The sequence below is a fragment of the Tenrec ecaudatus genome, chromosome 6, assembly GCF_050624435.1.
Source record: "Tenrec ecaudatus isolate mTenEca1 chromosome 6, mTenEca1.hap1, whole genome shotgun sequence".
Lineage (NCBI taxonomy): Eukaryota > Metazoa > Chordata > Mammalia > Afrosoricida > Tenrecidae > Tenrec > Tenrec ecaudatus.
This window is the reverse complement of record NC_134535.1, coordinates 16,964,406-16,981,264: the sequence shown is the minus strand read 5'-3', so window position 1 is coordinate 16,981,264 and position 16,859 is coordinate 16,964,406. Positions and strand designations below refer to the sequence as shown.

The 16,859-nt window shown below is 49.9% G+C and overlaps 1 protein-coding gene across 2 annotated transcripts in view; it reads right to left on the bottom strand.

Moving 5' to 3' along the window:
- Positions 1 to 16,859, bottom strand: part of LARGE1 (LARGE xylosyl- and glucuronyltransferase 1) — a 646,479-nt gene that overhangs the window by 369,823 nt on the left and 259,797 nt on the right. For both annotated transcript variants that reach the window (XM_075551019.1, XM_075551018.1), the window contains one exon: positions 9,007 to 9,308. In XM_075551019.1, the coding sequence (XP_075407134.1) occupies positions 9,007 to 9,308 (302 nt within the window). The remainder of the gene's footprint in view (positions 1 to 9,006; positions 9,309 to 16,859) is intronic.

The following is a 16,859-nucleotide window of genomic DNA, read 5'->3' as shown; positions in this document are numbered from 1 at the left end:
AACACTGCCGGAAAACCGCTCAGTGAAGCCCTTCCCAAATCCCTGGCCCACAGACACCATGGGGAACTAATCAAATGATGGATGTTTTTCCATCATTTAGTTTTGGGTGACTTCTGATGCAGGACCGGGGACCAGGGCAGCCATAATAATAATAATTATTATGTGGGGGACACACCGTGTTAGAGTTTCCCACCCATTTTGCACTATGAAGAACACACTCCTGTTCTCATTTTATAACACTGAAATGGAATCGGCCAGGGTTCAGTGAATTGCCTACGGCCCCAAGATTTGTTGATATCCTCATTGGGCCTCTGGTACAAGATGACCCTGCGCCCAAGGGAGTGAAGCACGGTGCCATTCCTCTGTCACTTGCGGGTTGGGTTGCTGGGACCCACGGGCTTCCAATAGATCGTGACAAGTAGATCACAGGCCTTTTCTCTGTTCCTACATTACCTTAGTGCTAAGCATCCTAACAATCAACCTCCCAGGGCAGGCGATGCACAGGGGTGAGATGCACTGGTCGGAACAGAACCCAGGTCTGTTGTGCTGATGGCTTGCCAGTTGATTGTGACCCACAGCAACCGTTGGAGGAAGGCCTAGACTTCTGAGGGTATCCTATTCTGATGGGTCTACCCTACGGCGGTGCTGATCCAAGGCGAAGCCTCACCCTGTCCCCTGCTCTCTTTTTTAAGGGTTAAACCTCATTGCTTCTTATTCTTCATATCATTCTAAATCCAACCTTCGAATATCTGGGAGTGAAGATTTGAGAACTACCAACCCCAAACCTAACTCACTGCAATCAAGTCAATGCTGATGCACAGTGGCCCCGCTGTGAGTTTCAGAGACTGTTGACGGGAGTAGAAAGCCCAGTCTTTCTCCCGTGGAGCTGCTGGTGGTTTCGAACTGCCCACCGTGTGGGTCACAGTCCACAGCCTAACCACACCGCCATCAAGAGGCATCAGCAAATTGCAACCTGCAGCCATGCATGTAGTACTTATTACTAATGATAAAATTTACAAAACAAAGCCACCGCCCCCACCACAAAACAAACCCCGGTGGTCAGAAATGAGCTGCAGGCTAAGTTGGATATGCCATGAAGTTGGAGAACTCTGTATAATGGGGTAGAATTGCCCTACAGCAGTGATTCTCAACCTGTGTGGTCACAACCCCTTTGGGGGTGTTGAGCGACCTTTTCACAGGGTCGCCCAATTCAGAACAGTAGCAAGATGACAGTGATGAAGTAGCAACGAAAATAAATTTATGGTTGTGGGGATCACAACAACATGAGGAACTGTATGAAAGGGTTGCAGCATGAGGAAGGTTGAGAACCACAGCCCTATAGGATTTCCTAAACTGTGATCTTTACAGGACCCAAGTGCCAGGTCTTTTCTCCTGCAGAGCAGCTAGTAGATTCGAACCACTGACCTCTCAATTAGCAGCCGAGTGGAAAAAAGAGGATACCTGCTGAGCCCTTCAGAGTCCAGTGCCAGTGATTCCGTGGCTACAGCCCAGCTGACTTTCAGAATATACCAGACCCCAAAGAAATGCAACTAAAACAGAGGTCACCGAATACAGAGGCACAGGTGGGGGGCCAAGGGGATTAATTGGTTCCATGTTTGGAGGTACACAGAAGCCACTCCTTCACTGGGACAGCATGGCCCAGCCCAGGGAACCCGCAGGGGTGATTGGGCAGCTCTCTGGATGCCACACAGCTAGGAACTACAAAGAGGGCCTGCAGACAGATGAGAAGTCATTGCGTTTATCACTGAGTACCCAGCTGACACCCAGGGCAGCATTACAGAGGAGTTGGCAGAAATACTTGTCACACCCCAGAGAGGTTTCAGCAGGACAGCACAGGACAGGGGCATTCTTGATTAGGAGCCTGCACCCTGACAGTGTCAAGCCCAGCTTCTGCGGCTCTAACCAAAGCAGGATGGGGAACAAGGCTTCTCTTTGACTCCATTGACTGACATGTCGTCTTTGCCACTATGGCATTAAAGACAGTGAGTGATGGGAGACAGAGGAAGCCTTCTGCTGGTGGGAATGGTGCCTGCACATCAAAGCCAATGCATGCCGGGAACAGATCCTGTCCAAAGAAGATGGCAGCAGATCCAGGCTTTTCCGAAGCTCATCATTCAGACTCCAATAAGGATCAGAGGCTCGCCACCTACACATTCTATTTTCCAAGGGTCTAAAAAGTAATATGACCAAGAAACACAAAGGAAAGATAAGACAATGATAGAAGGTTTGGGTCATACCACCAGGCAAAGGACCACGACCAGTCACGGCACTCGCTGAAGGCAGAGCAAATACAGACGGGTCCATGAAAGAAGGTGGTTCTAAATACCAGCCATGGCCACATGACCCGCTGCCGAGGTGAGGACTGTACTTGTGATGAGTGACTCCTATTGGCATGCATGCATCACATGTTTTTGATCTGTCACCTTATAAAATATGAAGATGCTGCATCTTTGGTGACACGCGTTAATTGTATCATGTTAGGTGCAAGTGTGATTTTATGATTGTCTTTGGTTGGAGATTATGTATGCTTAAAGAGTTGGGTCCAGGTGTCGAGTGGACAAGGAGTGGACTATGATGGGTAGAGTTTATGGCAACTTGACTACCTGGATGAAGGTAGGTGTGAACTTCAACCTATCAATCAGATCGCAGCCTGATAACACCTCCTTGGGAGTCTGACCTTTTGTCTAAGAGAGATCTCGGGCACAACTCACCTTCCGCCTGCTCTGTATCCTACATCTGGTTCGTGAACCTCCTGTACATCACCTGCTACATCACTCAGGAGCCAGGAGTGGAGAGCAAGCTTTGGATTCATTCAGCTCTGCATCCCCTAGCCTTTGGCTGTCCTGCTTGCTGTCCGTCAGCTCCTGATGCTACAGGAGTCAGGAGAAAGCTCTGGCTTACATCAGACTTACAGACTCGAACCAGACTGGACTTACCTACTTCTACCACTGGGTGAGCTACTTATTGATACAAATCTCTTTCTGGGCGTGCACACACACAAAGCGATCCTGGTTTCGCTTCTCTAGAGAACCCTACCTAACCCAGAGTTTCAAGTGAAAGGAAGGACCAGTAAGTTAGCCTAACAGTCTTGGGTTTAAAGTCTAAATTGCCAAAGCTGCTGTTATCTCTGGAAGACAGCAAAGAGCGCCCCACCCGCCGTGCCTGACTTCCAGCATGTTATTGCTATGAGCCACCCAGTTAGTCTGAGTCACAGTGACCCTGGGCACAGCAGAAGGCAATGGCATCCAATCCTGTGCCATCCTCTCAAACGTTGCTAGGCCAAGGCCACCCCTGCGGCCAGTGAGCCAATCAATCACTTTGGGAGTCTTCCTCTCTTTTGCTGACCCTCTCTGCTACCAGGCCTGATGTCCTTTTTTTTTTTTTTAACATTTTATTAGGGGCTCATACAACTCTTATCACAGTCCATACATATACATACATTAATTGTATAAAGCACATCTGTACATTCTTTGCCCTAATCATTTTCTTTTTTTTCTCTCCTCTTCTTTTTTTACATTTTATTAGGGACTCATACAACTCTTATCACAATCCATACCTGATGTCCTTTTTACAGGACTGGTCTCTCTGGATAAACATCTCGAAAGGACACGAGACAAAGTCTTGCCGCCCTCATGTCTAAGGAGCAATCTGGCTGGACGTCTGCCAGGGCAGATGTTTGTTCTCCTGCCAGTCCATTTTGCACTCACTATTCTTCACCGACACCACAATTCAAGCAAATCAATTCTTTCTGATCTTGCTTATTCATCGTCCGGCTTTCGCATGCAAACGAGATGAGTGAAAATGCTGTCGTCTTGAGGAGCATTCTAGCTATCTAGCTTCTAATATCCATTGCAGTGACTGCAAAAAACCTACAGACACAATCATGATGAAAAGATTTACTAAGGCCGTGAACAGACGGTACTACTAGTGAGAAATGCTCGGGGTAGACTTGTTCTTCGGGAGATGTTACAAAGTTCTTTCATGGTTGCTCGGAGATGCTCAAAGGGCATCCCACTCCACTGTAAGCCCCAAGCCAAAGGCACTTGGCTAAAGCCCTGTGGGCTAACAAACCTAGATCCCTGAACTGTGTGCCCTGAGGCACCTGACTCCACTGAGCCTCAGTCTAAAAGCGCTCAGTTCTGCCTTTGTGGGTCAGCAAGTCCAGCTACCCCAAGTGAGTGCCCAAAGGCCTCTCATTTCATGAGTCAGCGCTGTGCCCCAAAGCACCCAGCTTTGCTTGCTCCTTGGGCTTGGAAGCTCATCACTCTGTCCCATGCGCTGGCTCTTGCTTTTGCTGCTGCTCCTCTGATGGTGTAGCTGTCTTCTGGATCCAGACAGTTCACTGCACAGGAATCTCGGGTCTAGCGGACAAACTTGAGGACAAGCTTTGCTCCTGGATCTTGTTGGTCCTGAGACACCCCCATCCCATTGCCCCTGCTTTTTAGAGGACTCATTTTATATCCAACAGGACTGCATTCCAGCAGATCCCATAACTTCCCCACCTTCTTACCAGACCCAGGCGGGGAAAGGCCATTTGGTGGGAGTTGGAGACTTTCGTTAGAAAAGTCGCATTAACTCACTCACTACCCTGGCAACTCTGCCTTGGCTCAGGCATGCGCTAGTCCTCAGAGAGACGGGCTGGCTTTTGCAGCAGACAGACCCATGTGTTTGACTTCTTAACTGCTGTTTCCATGAGTGGCGATCCTGGGTCCCAGTAAAATGAAATCCTTGATCCCTTCAACTGTCAACATCCCAGATCATTTTTTAAACATTGTTTTGTCACACTCATATTCTTGAGGGCTACCCTCCCGGCAATTCACAACTCGTCTGTCTCGGGGGTCAAGTTTGGAAGTTTCTCGCATGGCAGGGGATTTGTATTAGAACCCCAAATCTGTTCTCTCTAGACACATAGCACCAAAGGGTAGGAAAGCAGCAAGGTTTCCTGGAATGCAATTTCTTCTCTGCAGGTTCCCTTGCAGCTCGGGTTAACCCTTGCATGGCATTCTGCCTATGAGACTGATCTGAAAGGAAGTGGAGTGTGAACATCTCGAGATGGGCTCTCTATATAAGACATTGCATGCACCTTTACTATTTCTTCTTTCCTGTCAGCTGAGATGGGAATGCCAGAGCTGAGCCCTAAGAGTCACCGTGTACCATGAGATGGCCTTCGACATGGCCCTTCTGTGAGCTGGGGCAAGAGCCCAAGAGAGTGAGTCCCCCGGACACTGGGGAGTGATGTGAAGTGCTCAGTCCTACACTTATGGCCGCCAGATTTAACTGGGCAGAGGAGCCTTCTGTCTTCATCTGGGTAGAGAAACAAATCCAGAGACACCCATATACAGGTAAGAGAGAGCTATATATATATCAAAGAGTAATTGTATATTACGAAAACATCCCAGCCCAGATCAAGTCCATAAGTCTGATATTAGCCCATATGTATGATACCAGTCTATGAATTCCTCTTCAGACTCATGCAGCACATGCAATGACGTCAAATACAGTTAGATCACAGGTCAGTGGGTGGAAAGTCTTGTGGATCCAGTGGCGGTGTAGGCATCTCAGAGCTGGCCTGGCTCACCTCCATGGAATATGTAGCAGAGTGTAAGTCCCGCTTCCAGGGAGGCAGACAGGAGTTCCCAGAATACTGAGGAGAAGGGCATGCCTATACAGAGGCCTTCTTGTCTATGACCTGATTGACAGGCTAAGCTTTACCCCTTCACTCAAGTTGACAGGAGATTATGTAACTGCAAACCTGCAAATCATTTTCAAGCCACTGGTTAGTTGTGATCTTTTGATAATTCACTGTAGAATCTAATATGAAGCCTAATGGACTATTTTTAGAGTTTTCTTCAAATTTGCATATCCGTTATTACAAGCAAAGTAATATGAGACAGCAACCTGAGTTTAATCTACAGTGAACAGAACAGGGTCTAAAGACCCAGAAAAGTGAAATCAGTTGCTCAAGGACACATATATCCCTTAAGCTAGGGAGGGGACCAGGATTTAAACTCAAGCCTCCTGGCTCCAGTCACCAATGGTTTTTTGCTAGCATTATTCCTGGTGGTAGAAGGCGCTCTGCAGAAGCAGTGTGTTGTGCTGAAAAGAGAGGACATAGCAGCCTTTCCTTGGGCAGGTCCACCTGCACAGTGGGCCCGTGGCTGGCTTCTGGGAGCCTGCCTGCAGGAGGATGCTCACCATCCCTGGGACTCATCAGAGAGGCTCTTGTTACTTCAACCGGATAGACAATGTGGTTCCTGCTACCACCTGCTTTCCTCCTGGAAGGGTAAGATTTGGGGTATACAGTGGACTGCTGGTGTTTTCCAAGTCAGTCTCTTCACAAAGCCCCGGGGACTGAGTGTCTCTGGCACTGAGCTGTCACACCGCACAGCTGGGAGAAACAAGTGCATCCTGTGTGACAGTCCTGGAAGAAGACTCTGGGCTACGTGCATCTAGTCTCCTTGGGATTAACCCGCATACCTTCCCCAACATGCTAAACTTGCTCTGTTTCCTTCTGGGGTCATAAACCATAGGCTCAGGTGGATGCTGTGCGGAGGAGTCCTTCTAGCAGATGCTGTTGGAGGTCTTGGTGGTGCCTGCCTCGAAGGTGAAAAACAAGTAGGGGCCACTGACCCGATTTGAGCAAAGATAATTCCCCTTAACTAGCCGAGATAATTTTTCTCCCTCTATTAAATGTATGAAAGAGGAGCCCTGGCGGCCTAGTGTTTACACATTGGGCTATGATCTGCAATGTCAGTGGTTCAAAACCACCAGCTGCTCTGTGGGAGATAAATGGGGCTTTGTACTCCTGGAAACAGTTCGAGTCTCAGAAAATCAAAGGGGAGTTCCACGCTGTCCTATATGATCGCTCTGAGTCAGCATCAACGCAATGGCAGTGAGTCCTACAAGTCTGGAGCCCTGGCAGCACAGTGTATTCTGAGTTGGGCTGCTACCTACAGGGTCAGCGGTTTGAGCCTACCAGCCGCTCCACAAGAGAAAATTGACACTTTCTGCTTCTGTCAAGATTTACAGCCTCAAAAACCCAGAGAGGCAGCTCTATTCTGCTGTGTCGGGTTGTTATGAGTCAGAATGCCGGTCAATTCTACAGGGAGTCACAACAGAAGGTGTTGGTTGGTGCAAACATTTAGACGGTAATGTACTTGGCTACTTTCAAAAACATAGAAAGTATGAGTCTGAACAGTTGCCTCAGAAAAAAAGTCCCTGGCAATCAATTTAAAACAGCAGCCACTGAAAACTGTATGACCATAGAACCACAGGTGCATTTGAACACACACAGGGTTTCCACACATGGAAAGTGACCCACGTATACTTGGTTGTTGTGGTAACGTGTTGTCGTTGGGTGTCATCAAGTCAGCTCCAACCCACAGTGTGTACAAAAGAACAGAACACAGCACAGTCCCGAGTCTCCCGCACCATTGTTTTTATGTTTCAGCCCATCATTACAGCCACGGTGACAGTTCCTATCACTGAGGGCCATCCTCTTTTCTGCCGCCCCTCTCTACTTTACCAAGCGCCATGCCCTTCTCCAGGGACTGGTCTCTCCTGACATATCCAAAGTATCTGAGACAAAGTCTCGCCATCCTTGCCTCTAGGGAGCATTCCGGCTGGAGACAGATCTGTTTGTCCTTTTGGCAGTCTGTAGTACTGTAAATATTCTTCTCCAGCACCACAATTCAAATGCATTGGTTCTTCTTAGGTCTTCCTTAATCAAGGTGCAACTTTCACACGCATAGGAGGCCATTGAAAAGACCATGGCTTGGGGCAGGTGGACCTGAGTCCTCAAAGTCACATTCTGCTTTACAATGATCTCTAAAATGAGCTTAAGCAGCAGCAGCAGGGCTACTGAATGGAACACAGCCCTTGACCTGTGGACGGCTGTTTCCATGAGCACTGACTGTGGATTAAACCAAGGTGAAATCGGTGACAACATCCATCTTTTCCCTCGACCATGATGCTACCTACTGCTCCAGCTGTGAGGAGTTTGGCTTCCTCTACATGGAGTTGTCTTCCAGAGTGAAGGCTGCAATCCTTGATCTTCATCAGCAGAGGCTTCAGGGAGTTTGAGTCCCATCTTTGGAGAGTGTGGCCAGGACAGGAGAGCAAAGGGACAGTTGGCACTGCCTGTCTCAACATGAAGACCGCCTTCAACCCGGGCATCGAACACCTGATGTGCACCCGGCATTGCCCGTGGCCTTCATCCTCTCCTCCTTGAATCCTCACCCTTCTCCAAGAAGTAGGTCGCCTTGTCTGTAGTTTACCGCTGGAGGTCTGTGGATCAGAGAGGTTAGGTGACTTGCTCAAGCCAGAGCTGGAGTGTATGCGAACCCAGGTTTGCCTGTGACTCAAAAGACCTCGGTCTTTGCAGGAAAACTGGAAGCAACAGGAAATGTGTGTAAGTATGTATGTGTGTGAGAGAGAGAGGACACACACAGGGCACACATCGACATGGCTCTCAGGGGTGCATGGGTTAAGGGTTGAATTTCCAGAATCACTATTCAATCAGAGGAGTTCCGATCGCTGCTTTAGGTAACCAGCCAGCCTCTGGTGCTGGCTATGCAGAGGTTCCTCATAAGGTGAAGCGAGAACACCCAACACACCTCCGGTGTACCGTTCACAGGATGGTCTAAAGTTACAGCCCCAAAGGCCATCCCTCCAGGGCTCCGCATTCCCACTGCTGTGTCAGCAGCATGACACCTAGTGCAGAGACCAGAGGGAAGGAGAGGGTGAGGTCCGCTAGTGAACGAGTCTTAGTCTCTCTCTGGACTCGGTCACAGATGCCCGTTTTCCAGATGAGAAACCGCAGGCACAAGAAACTAACCAACTCAACAGGGCACATGGCAACGTTGGTGTCTGGGGCTGGCTCACACCCAAGAGCGTCAGCTCTGTCCAAAGCTGGGCTGTGCTTCCAGGAGGGCTCCCCAAGGGGCTGGGGGCGACCCCGCCTGGGGAGCACCAGCAGTTGCTTACCTCGCACTTCTCCACCACGGGCTGCTGGCCGCACTCGGAGCTGTTGCCCGCCACGATGCCCGCGCGCAGGTTCTCGCTGTCGCCGGTGCCCTCCTCCACGGAGTAAGTCTTGGAGTGGTTGCCGCGGCGCGGGCCAGGGACGCGGCCCTGGGCCAGGCTGAGCTGCCTCCGGAGGGCTCGGTTCTCTTCCTCCACCTCGCGCACGCGCACCTCCAGGCTCTCACGCTCCCGCTGGCTGGAGGCTGTGTACCGGGGGCTGTGCGCCTGGGACTCCAGCGGAGACAGGGACACGGGCTTCCCATCTGAGGGCACAGAGAGGCCGGGCGAGGGTTAACGCAGGAACAAGGCGTGCTCCCTACCCCTGCATGTACCCCAGACGCTCCTGACCACATCGTGGGGGCCCTTCGCCGTCTTATTTCCAGGGAAAGCAGATGGTGCGCGAGTTACAAATAAGCGCATCCAGATTGAACCCGGGACAAAGTTAGGAACAGAAGGACTTAGGCGGGCGATGAAAATTAATATGCTGTTGAGTGAAGACAAGCAACACATAATTTCTCCTAATGCAATGCACTATTATCATCTCCCTGTTTGGCTTGTTTCTAGGTTGATGCTCCAGTCCAACGCAGAAGGGACGGTGTGTGTGTGGAATGGAAGGAGAAGGTAAACTAAGAGGTAGAAGAGAGTACAAGAAACAGGAGGAAGCTACAGACAGAAGGTGAATAAAGACCAACAACTGAATTCATTGACCTCTTCTTAGGCAAACACCTATTCATCTTTCAAAACCCCATTTGGGGAACATCACCTCCTAGGTAAAGCCTTCTACAACCCTTAAGCAACAATATCCTTCTGTATATTCCAACAATATTTTCTCCATATGCTAGGAGCCGTGGTGGTGTAGTGGATACCAATTGGACTGCTCACCGAGAGGTAAGCAGTTCAAAACCACCAGCTGCTCCATGGGAGAAAGACAAGGCTTTCTACAGGCGTAAAGACTTACCATCTTGGAAATCCACAATGGACATTCTACTCTGCCCTATAGGGTCTCCATGAGTCAGAATCGACTGGATGGCAGTCAGTTTGAGCTGCAGAGGAACATGCACCTGCCACTCTGACACTACCATTGAGTTGATCTTGACTCCAGGGGACCCTCTAGGGCAGGGGAGAAGCGCCCCCTGTGAGTTCCCCCCAAAAATGTCACTACGGAGAGCAGAAAGCGCCACCTCTCTCCCAAAGGGAAGCTGCATGTTCAGAACTCTGGATCTCATGGTTAGAAGTCCAGTAGAACCACGCCCCCCACCCCCACCCCCACCCCCCAACTGGGCTCCTCCTGCACCTGCTGCTGGATCAGGTAAACACTTTTATCACGTGTTTCCTGGGAAGATTGTGAGTTCCGAGTTGTCCTTAGTTGGATGGCCTCATGGGTCACCCTAGCTGATAAAATGCTGGAAAGGCGCTGCCCACATCTGTGCCGAGTAAAATAATGCAACGCGACGGGGGAGGAACAAGTCGGGAGGCCTGACTCATCTTAGGGTTTTCCCAGGAAAACCAGTACCATCAAACTGCTTGCAGGCAATATCCCAATCTAGCAGTCCCACAAACCTGCGATGGTGGCTGTTGACACACGATCAGGGGCCTACCTGAAGCCACACAACCAACGCAGGGCGCTGCGAGAATTCCCAGCAGGTCTGCCCCACGCCTGCACACCCCACTTTCCTAGGAAGGGCATCAACCATGTGCTTTAAACAAGGTATCAACTCAGAGACTCTCTCCCCCAAGGATGCTAAGCACAGGTCTCTGTAGACAGTAGGCTCTCCATGCACGCTGTCTTCTGAGGAGTCCTGGCAGCACAGGAGACCCATAAAGCTTTCTCTTTTCTCTCATCGTACTCTGCAGAGGTCACAAGTGTCAGAAACACCCACTGTTGGCACAACAACCAACCAAGCAAAAAAAACCAACCAACAACATAAAAACAAACCAAACCACATCTCTAGAAAACTGCCTTGCTCAGCCTCCTGTCCAGAAATAAAATAAAACCAGAAAACAGGCTCCTCTTTTTCCACACTTGGGGTTTTCTCCTTCCAGCTCAGACCCCACTGAGCTTCCACACTGTCCCAGGGAGTCTATGTGACTCACAACATTCAAGATCAAAGACTGTGCTGAAGGTTTCACCTTGTGCTGCTGGGACTGAGCCCAGCTCTGCTCGGGGCTTTTTGATGTATCTTTGGGCCTTCACAAATAGGACTCCTTTCTGCTACCCCCTCCCTCTTAATCCCCCCAGGGTTAAACGCTGGAGCTCCTGGCTCCTTTCTATCAATGCAACAAATGTGACTCACTCCCTGAATTCCACTGCCTGGGAGCACAAATCAAAGGCCCAGGCAGAGTCTGGGGACATGAGCTCATCAGTTCATTAAGGCAGAGTTGTCACCGAGCTCGCCAATTACAATCTCTGACCCAGGCTCTTTTGATATCTGCCTCCTTGTGTGGTTAAAAACCAAATTAGTTTCAATGAGAATGAAGAACAGGCAAGGCAATAAATAGCAAGTGTTATCTTAATGAAGATGGACCCACTTGCATGGCGAGTTAGTTACACTTCAAACAAACAAACAAATAAATAAAACGCGCTGTCATTCAGTTGATTCCGACTCATAGTGACCCTCTAGGACAGAGTAGGTGGCCGAGGCTGTAGCTCTTTATGAAAGTAAAAACGTTTATCTTTCTCCCATGGAATGGAATGGCTGGTGCTTTTGAACTGCCGACCTTGTGGTTAGCAGCCCCACATACAACCACCAAGGCCCCTTAGAGTTACGCTCACATAGCGTTGTTCTGTATCTGGCCTAGACCGGTAGTTGACACAGTAACTCCCATAGCCCAAGAAGATGGGAATACACATTCCTGGTAGAGATGAGGAAATCCAGACTGTCAGCACACCAATGGGGCAACGAGGGCGGGGAAGCGGGATGGGAAACGAGGCTTCTTGGGTTTGTACAATGCCAGGCCGCTGCCATTATGGACCAAATGGGAGATGCAAATGCCCTGAAGTCTGTGAGGTCAGGATAGCATTTGGGAACATGTAGGGCAGAATTTGGGAAGCTGATGGGAAACCCACCAGGGTCCCAGGATCTCTGGAAATTTCCACAATAAATGTGATGGGAGCTTATTCTTGCAAGGAGTTATTTAAACGTTGCAAACCTTCACGTTGTCCCCTGTGGAATGGGCCACACATACGAGCCTAGTTCCAATGATGAGACGTTTAAGGAAGAGACTCCCTACAAAGCCCCGAGCACTAACCTGCTCCCACTTATTGATGGGCTTGGTGACACATGCCTAAGATGAGCGGACGATGGAACTCAGGAAAGGCTCCACCTTTTCGGAGCATAGAGCTAGTCACGTGGAAGTGGCTCACTTGGCAACGAAGTGTCCCCGAAGAGTCCTGCTCTCAGCCTCAGTCCAGTGAAGTGCTAGGCTCTGCTCTAAGTCACACACACAAAGCAAACCTTGCTGCCATCACATTGACTGTGATTCAGAGAGACCCTACGTGGCAGAGTAGAACTAACTGCCTTTATGGGTTTCAGGAGTGGTAAATCTTTATAGCAGCAGAAAGTGGAGGGTGAGATTGAACCACTGCCCTTGCAGTGAGCAACCCAACACATAACTCAGTGTGCCACAGGGCTCCTCAGCTTAGGCTCCAGACAGAGGCAAAGCTTTGGAGAAGACGGCATGTCTCCCCATAGGGTTTGCTCACTCCTCTGGCTCCTCTCCCCAAAGCGCCCACAGTCCCTTGTTGCGAGAGAAGTAAGCTGTCCTTCCTGATGAGATGCATAGGAATTCTTTGAACAGATTACATAATCATTAATCAATTACAATTCCAGGGTTACTGGGAGGACGTGCCATCACTCTCCTGTGCCCGTGGGCACACTCAGACATCTGACAAAGCTCATATGACACACAAAGAGAGGAAGCATTTGGCTGGCAGCCCAAAGGAAGACAGGTCAAGTCACCTGGAAGCACCTCAGAAGAGAGGTCTGGCAATCCTCTCTGGGAGCAAACAGCTAGTGACAAGCCAAGGAATGCAGCCTGACTGTCACACACGCAGTTTCCACGTGTCATATCGGACTCACAGCCGACTGTTTTGCTGTTAGTGTTGTTGTGAAGATGTCAGATGGTTTCTCACTAGATTCTACTTTCTAATGACTTGTTTTCTCTACTTTGAAACTCTATAGATCCATCACTAGTGAAGACACACAAATGACAAGAAGAACCAATGTTGCGGGGAAAGCCCAACCTCACCGTCAAGTCAATTTGTCTTGAAGCAAGCCTAGAGGACAGGGGAGAACGGTGCTCAGACTTCTAAACCTCTACAAGGCAGACAGTCTCATCTTTCCCCCTCGGAATAGCTGGTGGGGTCAACCAGTGGCCTGGAGGCTAATAGCTCAATGAAAGTGCAGTGACATCACCAGGGAGCCTGTTAAGAAGTGCTCATGTGTGGCAGAAGGATCACTTCTGGATGGCTGGTTGGTTCGGTAGCACTATGGGTTAAGCCTTGGGCTGAGTATCTCCCAGGTTGGTGGTTCAAACCAGCGAGCTGTTGCTCAGAAGAAAGATGAGGCTGTAGACTTTGAGCTCAATTGAATGACTCGTACAAGGGAAACCATGTCCACCACCCAAGGCCTTTCATATATTTCTACACGTGCCCAAACACAAATTGGGCTCCACGAGCCTGGGTGGCGCAGTGTCATGATTAAGCGCTTGGTTCTAATCAAAAGGTCGGTGGTTTGAGCCCAGCAGTTGTATCACAAGAGAAAGATGAGGCCGCTTGCTTCCCTTAACATGCCAGGGAAGCCTTACAAGGCAGTTCTACCCTGTTCGACGGCAAGGTGGTGGTGTGTTGGAATTGACTCCACAGCAAATGGGTTCAGTTTTGTTTGGTAGCATCAGACCTAAGCAGAATAGAGGCTCAAATCTCCACACCCCACCCTGCCAGCCCCCACCTTCGCTAGATCAGATCGTGACAAACCAAGGGGAAGCCCCATTCGGCCTTGGCCTCTCCGCTCACTTTCCTTCCGGGTTTCTGTGTGTTTGGGGTGCGCACAGTGTATTGCCATGCGTGTGCATATTTCTGTCACAGCATCTGTCTGTGTACATGTGCGGTGCGGCCCACTTTGAGCCTGAAAATGCCAAACAAGACATTATTCAGAACCCTCACTGACAACATCTTCCTCCTCTCTCCCCCAAAACTTCACAACAAATGCGAATTTATCCTTGGGTGTGAATCTCTGCATCTACTCGAGATGAATGTTCAGAATTAAGCATCAAGCATCTTAGGAGGCAGAACAAAAAGGGGTAAATTGAAAATCAACCCCTGCGCAGTGCGGTGACAGTGATTAGAGAAGCACCGTGCAAAGTATCCTTAAGTGATGATCGGCACCAATTTCATGTGCATCTGAAGCGCCGTGGATCTCTCCCGAGCGTTGATGCTCTGTAGTGTGTATGCTACAGACAAGGTTCTGCTGCAGTGGATTGCCGGGGCCCCCTTCCTGATCTGTCTTCGTCTGGAAGCTCCACCCTGCATGACCCTGCTGGAATGCGAAATGTCAGGAGCATACCTTTCAGAAGCACATCAACACACAAGCCACCATCAAGTGACACACAGCAGACCAGGAGGCAAACCCAGTGTGTGTTCACCACCACTGGCACAGGTGTAAAAAACCCCCGACAGTCACGGAAAGAGACAGACTCTGGACTCCCCCATGCCAGGGTCGCATGAGGATGCCCTGCCAGGGGCACAGCCCTCCATGTCTCCAGTCCTGTGTCACCACTGATTATGAAAACACTCTCCTTCGTACTCCTCTCAATGAAGACATTGAGCCCCTAACCCCTACGTGGCAAAATCTCCCCAGGTGCCATCCGTCACTGGGGCCCGCCAGCACTTTCTCTCTGGTGCTTGAAGCACATCTGCTTCCCTTCTTGCTCACACATGTCATCCCAAGCTCCGCCGTTTTACCTTTCTCTATAACGGAGGGCATCTAATGTGTCCTGTAAATGCCCGCTGAAGCCCCAAACCCAAGCCCACTGCCCCTGAGGGACTCTGACTCACAACAACCCTGCCTAGAACTTCTGAGACTGTCGATATTGAGACAGCAGACGGCTTCATCGTTCGCTCTAAAGTGGCTGGTCGGCTTGAATGGTCAACCTTGCAAGGCCAAGAGCCCAATATCTAACCTGCACTATTACCAGGGATCACAAACAAATACCCAGGGAGCGAAGATTATTTTTGACAAGGTGGCCCATGCTTGCTGCTGTTGCAACCGACAGCAAAGCCAAAAAGCAACCAGAGCAGATAAAAAGTAGCTGTTTCCATAAATTTACTAAAAAGTAGGTGGTGGGCTGCATTTGGTCCAAAGGTTAAAGTCCTGGGCCCCTGTAGGACATTCCCTTGGTCTCCTTGGCCAGTCTCTCTGGGTCCCTGCCAGCCCCACTCAGGAGTAGCAGAGACCCTGTTCTTGGATCTTATTTCCGCCACCTTCTGCCGTTTGACAGACGGAGGTCATGCACCAGATCCCACAGACGTGAATTCAGTCTGGCCACTGGTCACGTCTCCAGGAAGACAATGGTGTTGGTTTGAGCCTAGCACTTGCCTCTGTCTATGCCTCCCTCCATCCGGAGACCAGAACCTCCTTCAAAAGCAGGGCTGCCACCCAGTCCACAGTGCTTCCAGCTGTCCTGACCAAGACGTCACGCCACTCAAGTGGGATCTCCGGCTTCTCCTCTCCCACCTAGGCCTGTGCTCACGAAGGCCGGTCTTGTGCAAACTTTTAAAACAGGATGCTCTTCTTGGAATGAACATTCCAGCGTCCTACCCTGTCCCCTTCCGCATCATTGACATTTTCAAGATAAATCTAATGATTGCCACTAAGGTCCTTTCTGAACAATTTAGGAAATGTTATTTGGAGCTTGAACGTGTTCCCAGAGCTGGTCGCCCGAGGGTCACCTGAGAGCTGAGACCGCTGCCTTGTCTGGAGCTTTCCGTGGAGTGCTGAAGCCAGAGCAGAGTGAGGGCTGGTCCAGACTCTCCTACTCAGAAGTCTGGATTGACTCTGGGGAGGAAAGGGGAAATAATGGCTTGTGGAGGAGGGGTGGGGTGGGGGGAGCCTGCCTGATGACTGGGTAAGCAGGAAACAGCTCATCCTCAAACCCCGCAAAGTGATATTTTTCTGGAAGTTATCTTTGGCAATCCCAGCAAAGATCCTGGAGATCTTCTGGAAGCAGCCAAACAACAGACAGGAGAGAACTTCTCACACGCTTCTGAGCAGCGTCTGCAATCACCATGCCAGGGAAAGAAGCTTGGTTTCCTTGTCCCATAATAGGCTGAATGAGATTTAGCACCCCTCTCCCCCATTATTTTCAAGAACTCTGCTTTAACGAGCGTCACTAAGTCAAGGAAGTGCAGACAGCTTTGGGGCCCGCTTGCTGTATCCAGGCTGTCTTTTGGGCTGTAAACAAATGCTTCCTGTGTCTCTTAAGGAGCCACAGAGCTGCTGTTCTGCTCCTTAGAAATTCCAGTCTGATGATCCCAGAGCTTCCAGCACTCCTGTGACATATTCTAGGCTCTGGAAGTGTACAGCACCTGGTCTTTGAACTATTGTTCCCATACTCAGACAACGGAGTCTTCCTGCTTTTAAATCGAGCCCTTCACATTCCTCCTCCAGGTGTCTTAAGGACGGGACAGAAGCATCTCCTGAAGCACACTCCAATCGTCGCCCACGTAAAGAATAGTGTGCTCAGTGAATTCATTTTTTTATATAACTGAACGACTTGACAGCAGGGTTGAGGTCTTCTTGTAGATTACTGGGTGG